This window comes from Balaenoptera borealis (assembly GCF_965194805.1).
Source record: "Balaenoptera borealis genome assembly, chromosome: 4".
Lineage (NCBI taxonomy): Eukaryota > Metazoa > Chordata > Mammalia > Artiodactyla > Balaenopteridae > Balaenoptera > Balaenoptera borealis.
In genome coordinates this window covers 109,419,502-109,434,924 of record NC_138861.1, presented here as the reverse complement: position 1 = coordinate 109,434,924, position 15,423 = coordinate 109,419,502, and the positions used below count along the sequence as shown (strand labels likewise).

The 15,423-nt window shown below is 42.4% G+C and overlaps 1 protein-coding gene and 2 long non-coding RNA genes across 7 annotated transcripts in view; 2 read left to right on the top strand and 1 right to left on the bottom strand.

The window, feature by feature from the left end:
* BOD1L1 (biorientation of chromosomes in cell division 1 like 1) overlaps window positions 1-9,721 on the bottom strand; it is a 55,786-nt gene extending 46,065 nt beyond the window's left edge. For 2 of the 5 annotated variants that reach the window (XM_082389462.1, XM_082389465.1), the window contains exons 1-2: window positions 8,535-9,717; window positions 3,328-3,452 (exon numbers count right to left, since the gene is read on the bottom strand). In XM_082389462.1, coding sequence (XP_082245588.1) covers window positions 3,328-3,452; window positions 8,535-8,771 — 362 coding nt within the window. In that variant the 5' untranslated portion in view covers window positions 8,772-9,717. The other 3 variants (XM_082389464.1, XM_082389463.1, XM_082389466.1) reach the window with 3 other exon arrangements.
* LOC309627530 overlaps window positions 1-15,423 on the top strand; it is a 439,048-nt gene that overhangs the window by 302,124 nt on the left and 121,501 nt on the right. The window lies entirely within an intron of this gene.
* Window positions 10,342-15,423, top strand: part of LOC309627522 — a 67,383-nt gene continuing 62,301 nt past the window's right edge. Inside the window, exons 1-2 of the long non-coding RNA XR_014243786.1 lie at window positions 10,342-11,009; window positions 12,773-12,897. This is a non-coding gene — a long non-coding RNA (uncharacterized lncRNA). The remainder of the gene's footprint in view (window positions 11,010-12,772; window positions 12,898-15,423) is intronic.

Below are 15,423 nucleotides of genomic sequence, written 5' to 3'. Positions count from 1 at the left end.
TTCTGCAGCTCCGAGGCCTCAGGCTCTCCCTGCATAGCGGGTGAGGTGTCTCTCCTTATACTTTGCAATGCTATTTCTGAGTGCAGCGCTGCCTGGAGTGCAGGATGGATGTGATTTTCATTTCCTGAGGCACCTCGCAGCCCTGGGATACTATAATTCCACTTATGTGGGCCATAGAGAAAAATGAGTCAACGCTGCCCAAAGTAGGTAACCTGCTTTCTGAAGTTCTAAGATATGATACAAAAAAAAAAAAAAAAAAAATTCTGAAAACATTGTTGTTGCATCTTAGAGGTGTCTTTAAAATGTAGCAGGTGGAAAAGAAGCAATGACAAGCAATCTGAAAAACGTTTTGATTTAAGGCACAAGCACAAAGGCACAAAATAAAAAATAAAACCCACCCACCTCCAAATTACTGCTTCAGTCTCTTTCCCTGATGCTTATGTTCTGGGCCCTTGTGTACTTTAGTCTACTCTCACTCAGAGGTCAGCTCTGATCTTAAAAATGTATGCATATAGCTGATTCACTCTGTTATACAGCAGAAAGTAACACAACATTGTAAAGCAATTATACTCCAATGAAGATGTTAAAGGAAAAACAAAAACAAAAACAGAGGCCAGTGCTAGCGACCACATTGCTCTTCGTGGGCTCACTTCATTGAGGTGTGGCCAGAGCTGCCTCACCAGAGGGAGGAGAAGTCACACTTCTAGGTCCAAGGGCAAAGCCAAAATGCCAGTAGCTGGCACTGTCTTGGTTAAAGCTACTTCCTTGTCTTCCTTTTAAACACTGTACACTTAAGGTCATTATTTCTGAGCTCCCTAGCATTTTTAGGTTCTGTTGTACAAACGAATGCATAAATAGAATAAAATAAAACTTTTTTCCATCTATTGAGCTGGCAGATTGGCTATTAAGCTGAACCATCCAAAACTGCTGATATTAGACTGTTCTGTCCTACAAAAATGGCAATTGTAGACGGTTCAATCTAACAGAGTCAACTGAGTATTTCTCAAAGTATATGTAAGAAAAACTGTCTGAAATTGTATTTATAGGTGATAGTCCATCCTTATACCATTAGTTAGACACAACTAGTCTTTCTTTTAAGAAACTTTAACATGTTATTTAAGAGACATAAATTTACTAATGGAATTTAAATAAGAGAACAGTTCTATGAAAAATAAGTAACAGAGCTAGAAAAAAATATACAGCTATCACAGTAAGAGCAATGCCCATATTACCCAAGAGACAGCTATTTCCCCTGTTCTAAAATGTCTCTAGAGGAGAGTCCTCGTCACCCATAGGTGGACTGCTGTAGTGTTAATTGCTGACAGTCACAAGAACCCTCTGCTGACGTGCCCAGCAATCCCTCACCAAACAAGATTCTGTGAAAACAATGCCTTATATTGGTACAACAATTTTAAGTGCTTGATTTTACATGGGCACGATTGAGTTTAGTTCCCTTTGAAGAACAGAATAAATGACTGTTTCCCTACTTTATAGGTTCTGTATGCTAAGGAGTAAATTCCAGGAAATTTGCCTTCCATTTAGTCTCTCAATATATGGAAAAAAAAAAAAAAAAAAATCCAAGACTCTCCCCTTCCGCTTTTAAAGCAATGTCATCCTTTGTGAGAGGGAAACAGATATGCAAATTGTTGCGGGACAGTGCTCTGCAAGTGTGGACAGTGTCAGTAAGCTTCCCTCCCCCATCCCACCCTTAGCCTCCCACCCCCCTACTATTTTGGTTATTGTTCTCCTGAAGGTCTGGAAATGAGTAACCCCCCCAGGCCTGCCACCCAACAGGAAAGGCTTTGACTTTTTCCCAAAAGGTATTATTATGCAGCCCTCTAATGGCATCTTTCATCTTACCTGGACTCTTTTACAGGTTCCTGAACATCCTTTAAAATGCAGACAACAAAGCTATTGTCAAATTTCCCTCTTCTCTTATTTACTAGGACACAGAGTCTGAGCCCCCAGGCTCCTAGTATCTAGTATTACCTGTGGCTAAATGGGTCTTTGAGTCAGAGTGTAAAGTTTTATTTGTGGGGCTTCCTGTGGGTGGAACTATCAATGGAGTAGCACACTAGGTAGGTTTGCAAGGTTCCTGAGGGACAAGAGGGAATTAAGAGGTAACAACTGTAGGGACTTCCCTGGTGGCGCAGTGGTTAAGAGTCCACCTGCCAATGCAGGGGACATGGATTTGAATCCTGGTCTGGGAGGATCTCACATGCTGCGGAGCAGCTGGGCACGTGTGCCACAACTACTGAAGTCCGTGCACCTAGAGCCCGTGCTCTGCAACAAGAGAAGCCATCGCAATGAGAAGCCCGCGCATCGCAAGGAAGAGTAACCCCCGCTTGCCGCAACTAGAGAAAGCCGACGTGCAGCAACAAAGACCCAACACAGCCAAGAATAAATAAATAAAATAAATAAATAAATAAAAGAGGTAACAGCTGTAAAAACATTTGTTTAACTGTTTAAAAGCCACATTTTGTAAATATTTGTCAAGGCAGGGAGACTAAGGCAGTTTTTAAACAAGACTAAGGCAGTTTTTAAACAATGTAGTCACTTTTTTGGGGTGTGAAGCAGGGATAGAGGGTCCAAGTCTTCTTGTCTTGGCAAATACTTATATTCAAGAACAAGATAATATTGTTAATCTGCTTTTGGAGGAATAAATATGATTTTTTTAGGTCCCTCTAAACATTCCAGCTTTTCTTACTCTCTTTATGTTTACCAAAAACGACTCCGACATGTCTAAATGCACTTCTCCCACCTTTTTTAGATATGTCATCATTAAAAAGCACAGGTAAAATCACAGTAAAATGCAAGAAAAAAGAAAAAAGAAAAAAGAAAAAGCGAGGGGCAATATTAGAACACAGAAGACACAGCCTCAAATCAGGGAAAAATGTTTTAATTTCAGTGACCTTTAATGTCTTTATTTGTAAATCAGGAATAATAAAGCCTGCTCTTTTAGGGCCAAGAGAATAATTGTGAATGTAACTGTATAGGATATATTTACCAATCTGGCATTAACCATCTATTCATATCATATCTAGAGGGTTTTTTTTTTTTTTTTTTTTGAAGTCACGTTGTCATTCCCTTCCCTCAATATTTCCAAAGGTCTACAGGAGAAATCAGACTGTTAAATTTATGGGGGAAATGTGAAGTGATTAGAGCCTACTCTAAAATCACACTGTATCATAATATAAAGTAGTCACACCAAACTTGACAAAAATTATCACCAGGTGAACAAACTTCTGCACAATGTCTCTGCTTTCAGGCAAAGTATGTGGTGACATTCGCAAGCCCTTGTAGAAACTCTGCAATTCTGAGGCTTACTTGAGCACTTGCTGTCGAATATTGTTTCTTAGCTGGTTCTTATTGAGGTGCGGACTCCACGTATGAGTTGCTAAGTGGTTTGCAACAAAGTTGTCAACACGTTGTCTCAGATTCTGATAGGCAGGCTAGAAAGAAAGAAGAAAAAAGACATAAATGTTAAAAATCTCCGCTGTTACACAATATCGATAGTCTCAGGAATTTGAGTATCTTTAACAATGTTAAACATTTCTTAGATTACAGTGTCAATGTGGCAACAAAGTTTCACAGTTTATGACAATACTCCTTCAGGATAATTTCAGAGTCATTCAAATACCATTTATTTTGTCTAAGACAATATGTTTGGAGATGAGGAATACAAAGAAGACAGACTTACCTCCTATTTACAGACAAGGGACTAGAAAATAAGATACCAATAAGTGTTACTGTTAGATGATTTGGAGCAAAGAAAGGGAGAGGAGCAGAGAAAGAAAGCCTTCATTGAGAACGCAGCACCTGAGTTTCACAACGCAGCTGGGACTAGGAAAGGCAGGCCTTGCAGGTACACCCAACAATATAAGAGCGAGTGGATGAGAAAACGTGGGGTCAGGAGCATTAGGGAGCCCCCCACATTGTTAAATCCAATTTGGATAGAAAAGAGACTACAAAAAAGCAGAGAAATGAAGTTGGAGACAGAGCTTGGGGCCAGGGCCTGGAAGGATTTGGGGACTTGTATACGAAGTCTGGAATTATGGGATAGAGAACGGGAACCCACAACACATATGAGCAGAGTGATATGTGATAGCTGAGCTTTCTGATGAAAACTCTCTGATAAATTAAAAGCTTTCTGATAAAGCTTTTAATCTTCCTACGGTGAAAGAGTAAACAGACACAAAATATACTCAGGAAAGGATGCAATGACTAGAATAATAAAGGTCTGTACTGGGGTGGCAAAAACGGGCTGAAAGACATGGATTCAAGAGAAATTATGAAGTGGCAATCACTGGAGCTAGGCATTAAATTTGATGTAGGTCACCAGTTCGTAACTGGAAGCAATTGTTGCCCCCCTCACCCCCCCGGGGTGGTGGGGGGACATCTGGCAACGTGCGGAGACATTTTTGATTCTCACAGCTGAGGGGAGTTGCTTCTGGCATCCGGTGTGTCGAGGGCAGGGATGCTGCCCTCGTGCACGGGACAGACCCCCACAACAAAGAACTATCCAGCCCAAAGTGTCAGCTGTGCTAGCGCTGAGCACTCCTGACATAAGGGAAGCAGGAGAAAGGACACATACTATGTCATCTCATCTTAAAAGGATGCTGCCTAGAAGGAATGTTTGACCACTCAGTCAGGACTGCATGCTTCGTTCCTCCAAGCTGTCCCCCGCATCTCATGCTGTTTATACCTTTCTTTTACGTGGCTCTTAACGTAGATGAGTTTGCGTGTTCTGAATGATTTTAAGCAAAACTGTACAGCCTCGTCTTCTGCTATTTGCTCCCTTACCCTTCAAAGCTTATTCTCTAGTGGTAAGTTCTCATGCCTTCAATCTTGTGCACCTACCATTCTTTCTCCCTGTCCATTTGGCAAACTTCTCGCTTTTGGAGTTCACCCAAATCTGTGAAGTCATCCTGACACCCAAGGTAGGCTTCTGTGGCCCTTCTCCCACGTACTGTCTCCTATACATACTGTCATTCAAGGAATTCTTGTGTTGTACTGCATTTTTGGGGAGAGGGGGAATATTTATCTCCCTACTGAAATGTAAGCCTGCTCCTCCCACTCTTTCAATCTTTGTTTCCACACACCTTTTCACACTGCTAGGCAGATAAGCAACTGAAAAGTAGTTGTCAGGTGAGATGACTGGGTAACTATCTAGGTAACACAGATGATAAAGATTTTATCCCTTTGTGACACTCCTTCATCTCTTCCAATTTCCAGACTTTTGCTAATACCTATGTTCAATCCTACCAAAAACGGTCTCATGATCATTTTTCATGTTCTTCTCCATTTATCCAAAACCAATGTGAATGAAAATTAATTTTCTCCCCAATGATTCTAAAACATAATTCTTCTTCGCAGTATTCCCAAATCTCAGAAACAGTTAGGCTCGAACATCACAACAAATTTAGCTCTCTAGTTGCCCCATAAAACAAGCTTCAATTTGAACTACAACAGGTAATTCTCCTGGTTTCTAAGTTCTACTTCAGGTAAAAAGCCTAGTGACTAGAGAAATATTTTAGATTCCATTACTCTTCTGGGAATAGCTATCTGTCTCTTCTTCCTTCTCCAGCGCTCCGGGTCAAAAGCCTTGATGTCCTCCTTGCTTCCTCCCTTTCTCTTCCACCCCTCTTCCAGAACCATCAGTAAATCCTGTCAGCATTAGCATCAAAAAACAGCCAGAACCTGACCACTTCCCTCCTGCTTCACTGCTACCACTCTGGTCCAGAGCATTCTCATCTCCTTTCTAGATTATTGTTGCTGACCTCCCTGCGTTACCCTTGCTCGTCTGAAGTCTGTTTTCCACAGTGCAGCTAGTGCCAATCTTCTAAAATTAGGGTAACCATATAATTTATTGTCCAAACCAGATCATGACTGGGTGCAAAGGGTACACTGTTAATAATTATACGAGGTCAAGCTATCTAAAATGAAAGTCAGATCATGTCCTTCTTCTGCCCAACTCCTGCCAGTGGCTTCTCAGCTCCAGTAAGCGCCAAACTCTTACAAAGGCTTCCAAGGCCTGACAGATCTGTGAAGGGAGGGAGGGAGGGGCAATTCTACCTCACCTCCTGTCACTTTCTCCCGCAGCAGGTTCTGCCTTAGGCCTTCCGCACTTGCTGTGGTCTCCACCTGGAACCCTCAGCCCTGATAGCTGGACAGCTCCTTCAGTTATGGCTCAAATGTCATCTCATTGAAATCTACCCTGAACAACTTACTCAAAACACATCAGCAATCCTTTCCACCCTCATCCTTTCTTTCTTCCATAGAACCTCTCACATATTATTTATTGTCTGTTTTTCTCTGCCAGGATTCAAGCTCCATATAAGCAGGGACTTTTTGTTCACTGCTATATCCCTGGCACCTAAAACAATGCCTGGTACATAATAAGTATTTGTTGGGTGAATAAACTTATATACTTCTGTCTTTGATTTTCCTTTTGAATCTAAAAAGAAACAGACAATAATCATAGTGACCAGGAGCCATTTATAACTGAGAAAGTATCCAAAAATTGGCCTTTACCACCTGGGGTGAAAGATGCCATATTTACTTGGTCAGTGAGCTCCCTGCCTGGGACCGAAAGATGGGCCTCTCATGATTTTCCCTCCTCATGCTCAACTCAGTGCAAAGGGGTCAGAATGGCTTTGTAACCTCTCAGCTTGCTCCAGGGGTCTGGGAACTGGTAGTCTACAGCAGAGGAGCCTCAGCAGTAGCTGGATCTTATGGCTGTATGTTAATGTGAACATGTGCATTTTCCTTAGTTTTCATTAGATTGTCAAAGCACTGCGCTTCCCTCCTTCCCGCCCAAGAAATGTTTTAAGACTCCACTTTGAGAGGATCTGGCAGGGATATTACAGATACAACAATAACACTCAGTGGGGATGGGGAAGAAGAAAAAGTTGAGCCTTAGACATTGCAGCCCCCTCACCCCCACCATCAGCATATTAAATTTTCAATCTGCATACACAATAACACACAGATTTGTAGGTTTCTGAGAACAGCAAAGTGAAATTTTTACTTGCCGGATACAAATAACCGGCTTTATTTAGTTGGGTAACATTTACTTGGCCATGTCCTTTGAAAGGAAGGAAGGGAAGAAGGGAGGGAGGGAGGGAGGAAGGAAGGAAGAAAGAGGCAATAGGCATTATTTTCAAAAAGGTGGTTGTGCATATTCTCTAAAAGTGAGAAAACTACATATCAGTACTTCCTACATAGATAAATAGCCCCAAGTAAACTGAATTTTCTGTGGTGCAGAAACTCTGACAACTCAAAAAAGGCACATTCTATTTCTGGTCTACAAGGTGAGCCAGAGTTTTTAAAAGGGAAGATGTTCCCACATGGCAGGAAGGTCTTCCCAGAGAAGATAAAGGAATTGTGCGCAGTTCACCACAAAGCACTTTTCTCAAAGAAACGAGGTTCTTTAGAACAGCTGAACACACTATGAGAAAACCCTCACCCCATCAAAACTCTAAAACCAGGGAACCAAACCAGACCTAAGAAAAAAAAAAAGAAAAAGAAAAAAGAAAACAATTGTTTCCAACAGAAGCTTTCTGCTTCACTTGCTTCCAGACTCTGCTGGGTTTCCATCCATCTCACTGAGTGCTCCTTCCTGGTGTCCTCTACTCATCCCTTGCAGAACCAGCTAAGTTTACCCGTTCCTGCTAATGCTCCTTTCACTTTGACATTTGGTACAAAATCCCTTCCCCTTCCTAGCCCCTAACTCTTTTTGTACAGGGAACCACTGTGCTGACCTTTCTCCTCTACCACTTACTCTTCCGAACTCACTCTTTTGTCCAGTCCTTCTTCCACTTCAGTATCTGCTGCCCCCTCTCCTCCATCCTTTACTCAGTTTTCTCTGCTCCTCACCCCTCACCCCACCTCCCTTCTCACTTTAGAGAAGTGACTTGGCCTAAGCTACCTACATCAGTCATCGGTAGAAACAAAAGTCCTGATCTCCCCAGCTCTGCCTCTTCACCCCTGCACCCCTCACAAAGTCCAGCAATGCACACTGCAAATAATTTGATTCATTACCACTTAGTAATTTCTGCAAAGAACAAAGTTATGATCCTTACCAGAAATCTTCGAGAGAAGGTAAAAATAACTTGGATACAAAGTAAACGTGGTGGTGGGGGGGGGGGGAATCAGAGATGAAAGCACAGTTAACGTTAATGTTTCCAAAAGAGTCTCCAAAAGAACAGTGACTCCGTCTTGCTCACCTCTACATTTCCAGCATGTAAGCAGTGCCTGGCACGTTGGAGGTGCTTAACGCTAGTCTGTTAAGCGAACGAAAGGCTAAGCGAATGAATGAACACAGCGTGCCTTGCACAGTGCCGGGCACAAAGCGGCAGCTCAGAGAGGAAGCGGCTGCACAGGGAGCTCGGCAGGAGATGCGCCTCAGAGGGGCCCCGGCTGGGGAAGCCAAGGCGCCGCCGGCCCATCGACGGATGTGGGAGACTGCCCATCAAGGCGGCCCGCGGGTCCTCCCCTGTCCCCGCATGCCCGCAGCGCCGCGCGCCCCGAACCTTGGTGTCCACGTCGGCCAGGCAGTCCCTGCGGAACTGGTCGAAGAGCCCTTGACTTTTGAGGTGGTTCACGATCATGGCCACGAGCTGCGGGTCCCCGGCGCCGGCCCCCGCGCCGCCCGCCCCGCCCGTGCCCGGGCCAGCCCCGGGGCCGGGTGGCGGCGGCGGCGGCTGCGGCTGCGGCGGAGGAGGCGGCGGCGCGGGAGGAGGCGGCTGCGGCTGCGGGTTGGTGGCCATGGCGGCCTGGGCTGGGGAGGGCGCGGGCCCGGGCGGGCGGCGCTCCTGGGAGGCGACGGCTGCACCGGTCTCGCCGCCTGAAGTAAGCCAACGGGATGTTGTTACGGAACCAGCGGATCCAGGGCAACCCCGGAAGTGAAAGGGAACCGGGGGAAGGGAGGAAAAGGCGGTGACAATAGCAACGAAGGTCCGGCTACGGGGACCGCGAGGGGCCAGTTCCAGCCGCCTCCGAGTGCGGGCGCCCTCGCAAGGCCGGGCCGTGTGGGAAGCGGAGGCGGGCGGCGGGCTGTGCGCGCGGGTCCTGGGTCTGGAGTCCAGGGCAGTCGGGCGTTTGACTCACGCGACCCCCAGGGCCTGAGGGCCGACTGGGCGCCGGCTCGCACCTGGCCGGGGCGGGGGAGCGAAACGTTGGCCGGGTTCCAACCGCGGTGGCATTTAGGCCTGATGTTGTTGCTCCTGATTCACGGAGCAGTCGAGATCCGTAGACGTTCGCATCCGTAGACATGCGAACCGTTGGTAGAACTGCTCTTCTAAACTCTCCCAGCCCTCTTCGTTCTCAATCTGTGATCCTGCCCATTTTTCTTCGAGGCAGGTAGCTCCAGGGGCCTCCTGTCTCTCTCCTCCCCTCCCCATCCCGTTTTCTCTTGAGCATCCCGTTACTCTCCGAGTGTGCCTGTGGTCTAGAACCCGATCCCTCCAGCACCTCCTTCCTACCCGTGAAGACAAACCCCCAGGCTTTTAGTTTTTAGGGTGTTGCTATTGATTAGTTTGATCAATAGGTAATGCTTATATAGCACGCACTAAGGGCCAGGCGTGGCGTTTAGAGCTTTCTATGTGCATTAATTCACCCAGTCTTTGGAACAGCGCTAGACTAGGTCTTACTATCACTAATTTGCAAATCAGGAAACTGAGATCCGAGAGAGATTAAGTGTCCAAGGTTACACAGAGAGCAAACCGCCTGATTCTTGATGGAGTTATCTTTAAAATTATTCTTAGTACACGATCAAAGCAAAATAAATATTACAAATTTTCATAATTATTCAATAGAATGTAAAAGTTATGGGAAAATACATCTCTTGGTGAAATGGATATTGTTGCTTTTTAAAATTCATAGATCTATGGATGAATATGTCTTATTGCTAGAACGGGAAGGATTGAGCAACAATTCTATTCGTATTTCTAGTTTTTATAGCTGCATGACCTGAGAAATTGTGTTCATATAAACAAGTACTGTACCTGGGAACGGAGTTTTTTTTTTTTTTTTTTTTTAAACTTTGGGTTTATTTATTTATTTATTTATATGGCTGTGTTGGGTCTTCGTTTCTGTGTGAGGGCTTTCTCCAGTTGCGGCAAGTGGGGGCCACTCTTCATCGCGGTGCGCGGGCCTCTCACTATCGCGGCCTCTCTTGCGGAGCACAGGCTCCAGACGCGCAGGCTCAGTAATTGTGGCTCACGGGCCTAGTTGCCCCGCGGCATGTGGGATCCTCCCAGACCAGGGCTCGAACCCGTATCCCCTGCATTGGCAGGCAGATTCTCAACCACTGCGCCAGCAGGGAAGCCCGGGAACGGAGTTTTATTGTAGCAATACCGCTCAAAAAATTAGATTTGATGATCTTTGAGCTGGCTGTTCAATTAGTCCTCCTTCAATTTTCTTGAAAGCAAAGAATTGAAAACCACCCGACTTGCCAAAGGATTTGTTTACCTAGTCCTTATTCTTCCACTTTTTCGGTTTCTAGAAAATATACCAGGTAGGCTTTATCAAGACATCAAATGATTAGAGTAGGGTGTTAAAAAAGAAGACATCGAGTGACTATGAATTAGACTTTTTAAAAAATGAGATGTACCTTGTTTAACCCGACATACTCAAAGTTTGGGAAAAACATTGTTCATTTGCATATATAGTTTTGGATAAAATAAATTTTTTTTTTTTTTTTTTTTTTTGGTTACAGGTAGTTCAGTTTTGTTTTTGTCAAAACTTTGCAGCTAATAAAACGGCTCATTAAAGTTAAAACTGTCAAATATAGGAAATATTTGTCATATAACCTAATTAACAGCCATTTTCATTGTCAGACTAGCCAGATCAGCCTGATTGGATTTACTTTCTATCAGAAACAGTTTGACTTCATTGTTTCAATTCACATAAAGTGTCCTGCATTTTGAAGAGTATAATGAAGACTGCAGAGAACAGAAGCCGTGCAATAAAAGCTTTATCACTAAAAGCAAATCAAGATCAAAATGGTGTAAGATATCATTGTTTTATCTATTTTCAAAATTAGTTATGAAAACAAGATGAGAATATGGCATGTTGCCCTTTAGTTAATTACCAACAATGCAATACAATATATTGTTAAATGTTTACAGTACTTATTGTGTGTAGTATGGTAAAAGGCATGGTATTTCTTTGGTGTATATAGATGTGTGTATCAAATTTACTCAACTATTTGGGAATAACTAAAGAGTCATCCATAAGAATTCAGCAAAATTCCATAAATTTAATTAGGCAAATGATCAACTTTTAAAAAAAATAATGAAACAATAAGATATTTGCTGCTAAAAATGAATTGGTTCAGTGGCTAGTAAATAATTTTATGGTTTGTAAACAACATATAGAAAATCCTAAATATTTTCTAAAACGTCATAAGGTGAGAATTAACTATATTCTGTTTTTACTTTTTTATTGATATTATTTTATTTATTTTGATTCATTGGTTGCTCACTATTCTATATTTTTAGAGACATTTAAAAGTACATATTTTTGTAATTATAAGGTTAATACTCATTGTAGAAAATTTGAGAACTATAAAATACAAAAGAGAAAAGAAAATCAGTCTCTTTTTCAGATAACCACTATTAACATGTTGGTATGAATCCTTTTGGATATTATATTGATATATATGCATATACAATTATTTAATTTTTTAAAAAACTAGGTAATACATTCACATGGAACACAGTGGAATGTTAAGTCTCTCCCCTGTGCCCCAGTTTCCCTACCCAGAAGCAACCTCTATTACCAGTGTCTGGTATAATCTTCCAGAGATGTTACACACACACATACACACACACACACACACACACACACACACACACACGTGTTTTAAATTCCTCTTTATAGTATTTATTGGTGAAAATTATAAATCATGGGTGGTTTAAGATGATGGGTCCCTTTTCTGGTCCAATATGGTTTCTTTTTCTTTTTGTTTGTCCCACTTCTATTAATCCTATTCTTTGCCTATTACTTTGCAGAGTTATCAGTCTCTGTGTATGTTCCAAATTCACTTGAAGTATTGAGTTTTTATAAACAGTATTCCTAAGAAAATGTACTTCTACAATATGCTCTATAAAATGTCTCTAGTAGTTACACAAAGAAAAGTTTTACCTTTCAGGGTTCCCTTAAACTTGCTCTGAGTGCTCTAATTTAGACCTCTATAGGGATTGGAGAAGGCATTTTAAATTCTGTTCCTTTTGGCAGACAAAGTAGAAAATTATAATTTAAATAGATAATTCACAATTGATTTTATAAAATGTATGTTAACTGTCTTATTGAATAACACACACTTAATCTAAAAGAAATGGGACTATTTGTATCCATGGATTTGTTACACTGGTTACACACATACTGGGTACAGTGTAACTTTGAACAATTTTTTAGCCTTGGAAAGCATTCTAGTTAGATTGAAAAGAATCAGGGTCACTGATCTGTACTGCTTTGTCTGTTCCAAGGTGCTTTTCTTTCCACTTGAAGGCAGGTCCTAGGGATAAGTATCGTGAATACCTAGGGGGAAAATGGTGTACATTTAAATCTAAAAAAAGGGGGGAAAATGCTGTTTTAAGCAGTCATCATTTCTAACCAATGGCCTTGTTGCTTTGTTCTCTTCTCTTACAATTTCTTTAGAATCAGTAATATAATTTTTGATAATAGTGGGGAACCTCTTGGTGAGGTCTTCAAAAAAATTTGCCATTGCTCCCCTACCCCACTGTATGTATGTCTGAATTCACAGCATCTCAACAAGAATCAAATACTTTCTCCTTGAATATGATCGAGCTTTCATTCAGTTTCCCAAGTCTGATGCTCCAGTGACTTTCAACGAACTTTACAAACACTTTGGGAAGGAGGGGAACAATGGTGGGTTATTATGGCAGCCATTACTGGTAGCCATTTGTGTCCTTGGGCACCAGATACCTGCCAGATATCTGGCCCCTGTGATTTCCTCTCTTTTCTACAGCCCAGCCTGCCCCATCGCCACCCCTACCCAATCCTCCAAACCCTGTTTCTGGGGGTAGTCCTGTGAAAGTCAAACATCAGTTTACAGTGATGATCTCCTAATCCCAGGGAGCCCATATGCTTATTAGGCAGAGTCATTTGTTCCCTTTCCCGCATATCCGCAGGGCAGCCCCATTCCAAACCAGGCCCCAGGCCTTGCCTTTCATAATCAAAAGGCGGATGAATATTATTTCCTAAATGACTCTCCATCAACTCAAAGTTCAGTTGAAATCTTGAAAGTTCACTTTTTTAGTGATAACACATTTTACGGTGGGGTTCAAAACACCCCCATTAACAGTTTTTGTAAGATGTGGGGAAGAAGATAAGATGTATTATTTGTCTTTCCAAAGCAAACTCTGTGGTCACAGCGAGTCTCTATATTTCTGCTGCAGTGTACGATAGTCAATGAAGGTGGAGATGGTAGTTGGGCAGAACATTTTATAAAGTGTTAATGTGAGAAGGGGAATTGCTTTTTCTCCTGAAACAAGTTGAAGGGCTTGTCAGGACTTGGAGGTGAGGGTGGCACAAGAGGATGGTCAGGTGGAGAGGAAGAGGGTCAGTTCTGGCAGAGATTGGAAACCTCCTTATTCCCTGCCAGGCTAGGAGTGCCCAAGAGTAGGGGTGTTTTGGGAATTGTGGCTGTGTGAGCATATGCTACCTGGACAAGCTGCAGAATTAAAGAAGGCAGCTGAGTTCTAGCAGGTGAGAGATGGAAGATGGGTCTGGGACAGCAAGATGGCAATAATGGCAACAGAATACTAAGATTGGATTGCATAAGCCCCTGGGATATTGGGGCAGGAACTCCAGAGGAGGAGAAAAATCATGATTTGGAGCAGAAGATGTGAGTGGAAGGAGGTGGAGAGAGGCTTTCTGGTGAAGTGGGGGCATAACCATCACCTTAGTTATTCATACTTTATGTGGGAGGGTCCTGTGTGGGTAATAAGGAAGATTAGCAGTGACTCTCAAACTTTAGTGTGTATAGAAACTCCGGTAGGACTTCTTAAAACAGTGCTGGCCCCATTCTTAGAATCTCACTTTTGGTAGCCCTGGGGCAGGGCCGGAGAGTTGGAATTTTTAACAAATGCTGATGGTTCACCATTTGAAAAACATTGGACTAGACTAACTGTGCCCCACAGGCCTAATCTGGTTGATGTGTACTTGTAAATAAAGTTTTATTGGAACATAGCCAAACCCATTGGGTTTGCTTTGTTTGCATTGTCTAAGGCTGCTTTTGCTGCAAGGCCAGAGTTGAGACAGAGACTGCATGGCTTGCAGAACTGAGAAGATTTACCATTTGGGCCTTTATAGAAAAAGTTTACGAAAGCCTGGACTAAAAGGAGGCAGCAATGGTGTGGTTGTGAGGCGTTGGAGGTGAGAAGCTTGTATTCAAGAATGTCTGCCTTTCACCAGATAAGAAGTTGCTTCTCTGAACAGTGAAGATAATGCCTAATTCACAGGCTTGTTGTAATGACCAAGCCAGCCCACATAAATGACAATGTGACATATATCATTTTGTCACCTGACAATTTGTTATATGAACTGAATTATTAAGAATGGGTGGAATTTGGACAAAGAGAGAGGGGAAACTCTGCATGCTGAGGAAAGAGCAGATTACAGGAAAAGGGTCCAAGTTTTCCTTTATTATAGTTTCTAGTCGTACCGTGAATGAGAATAGATCAAGGCAGGACATTGGGTCTCTGGTACAGGTACTGGATGCACACGACGTGTTCAGTAAATGCTCATTTAGTATCATATATTTATTTCATTTCTGTTAGAAATGTTCTGTGACGTACCCCATCAGTTAATTAAGCTGTCCGTTAATACACATGCAGATGTGCTACTTTGTGAAGAAATTGCTTTTGGCATTGGGGGAGGTATAGTGGGTATGCTGAGACAGAATTCTAAAATATGAATTTTCTCATCAATGTTTGGGGAACTCTGATGGCCATTCGTGGTTCCCTTAAGTGATTGGTAGCCTTTTAGTCAGGTTTTTATTCCACACTTCCTAGTTTCAACATGTTTTTGTTTTCAGAAGAGGATACTCCTTTTATGCAGGTAACATTACTTTTTTCATATTTCTTTGCCTTTAAGATTTAAACTTCTGGTATTGATAACAATAAGATTTAAAGAAGTAAGATTTATTATGAAGTTAAGCAGCCAGTGTCAATTAATGTTACTGACTTGTGGGCTATTTTGACAATTGGGATGGCAGTATATCAGACGGCTTGAAATAAAAGATATTCCTTAATATGCTTATAAAAATGGAAAGGAATTTTGCATTTAGAAGAGTTAGTCTTTAAGAAGATTGTTTTTATTTTAAAAATAGCGTGTGTGTGTGTGTATGTGTGTTTCCTGAATATTCTAGATGATAGATCGTTCCCTGCAAAC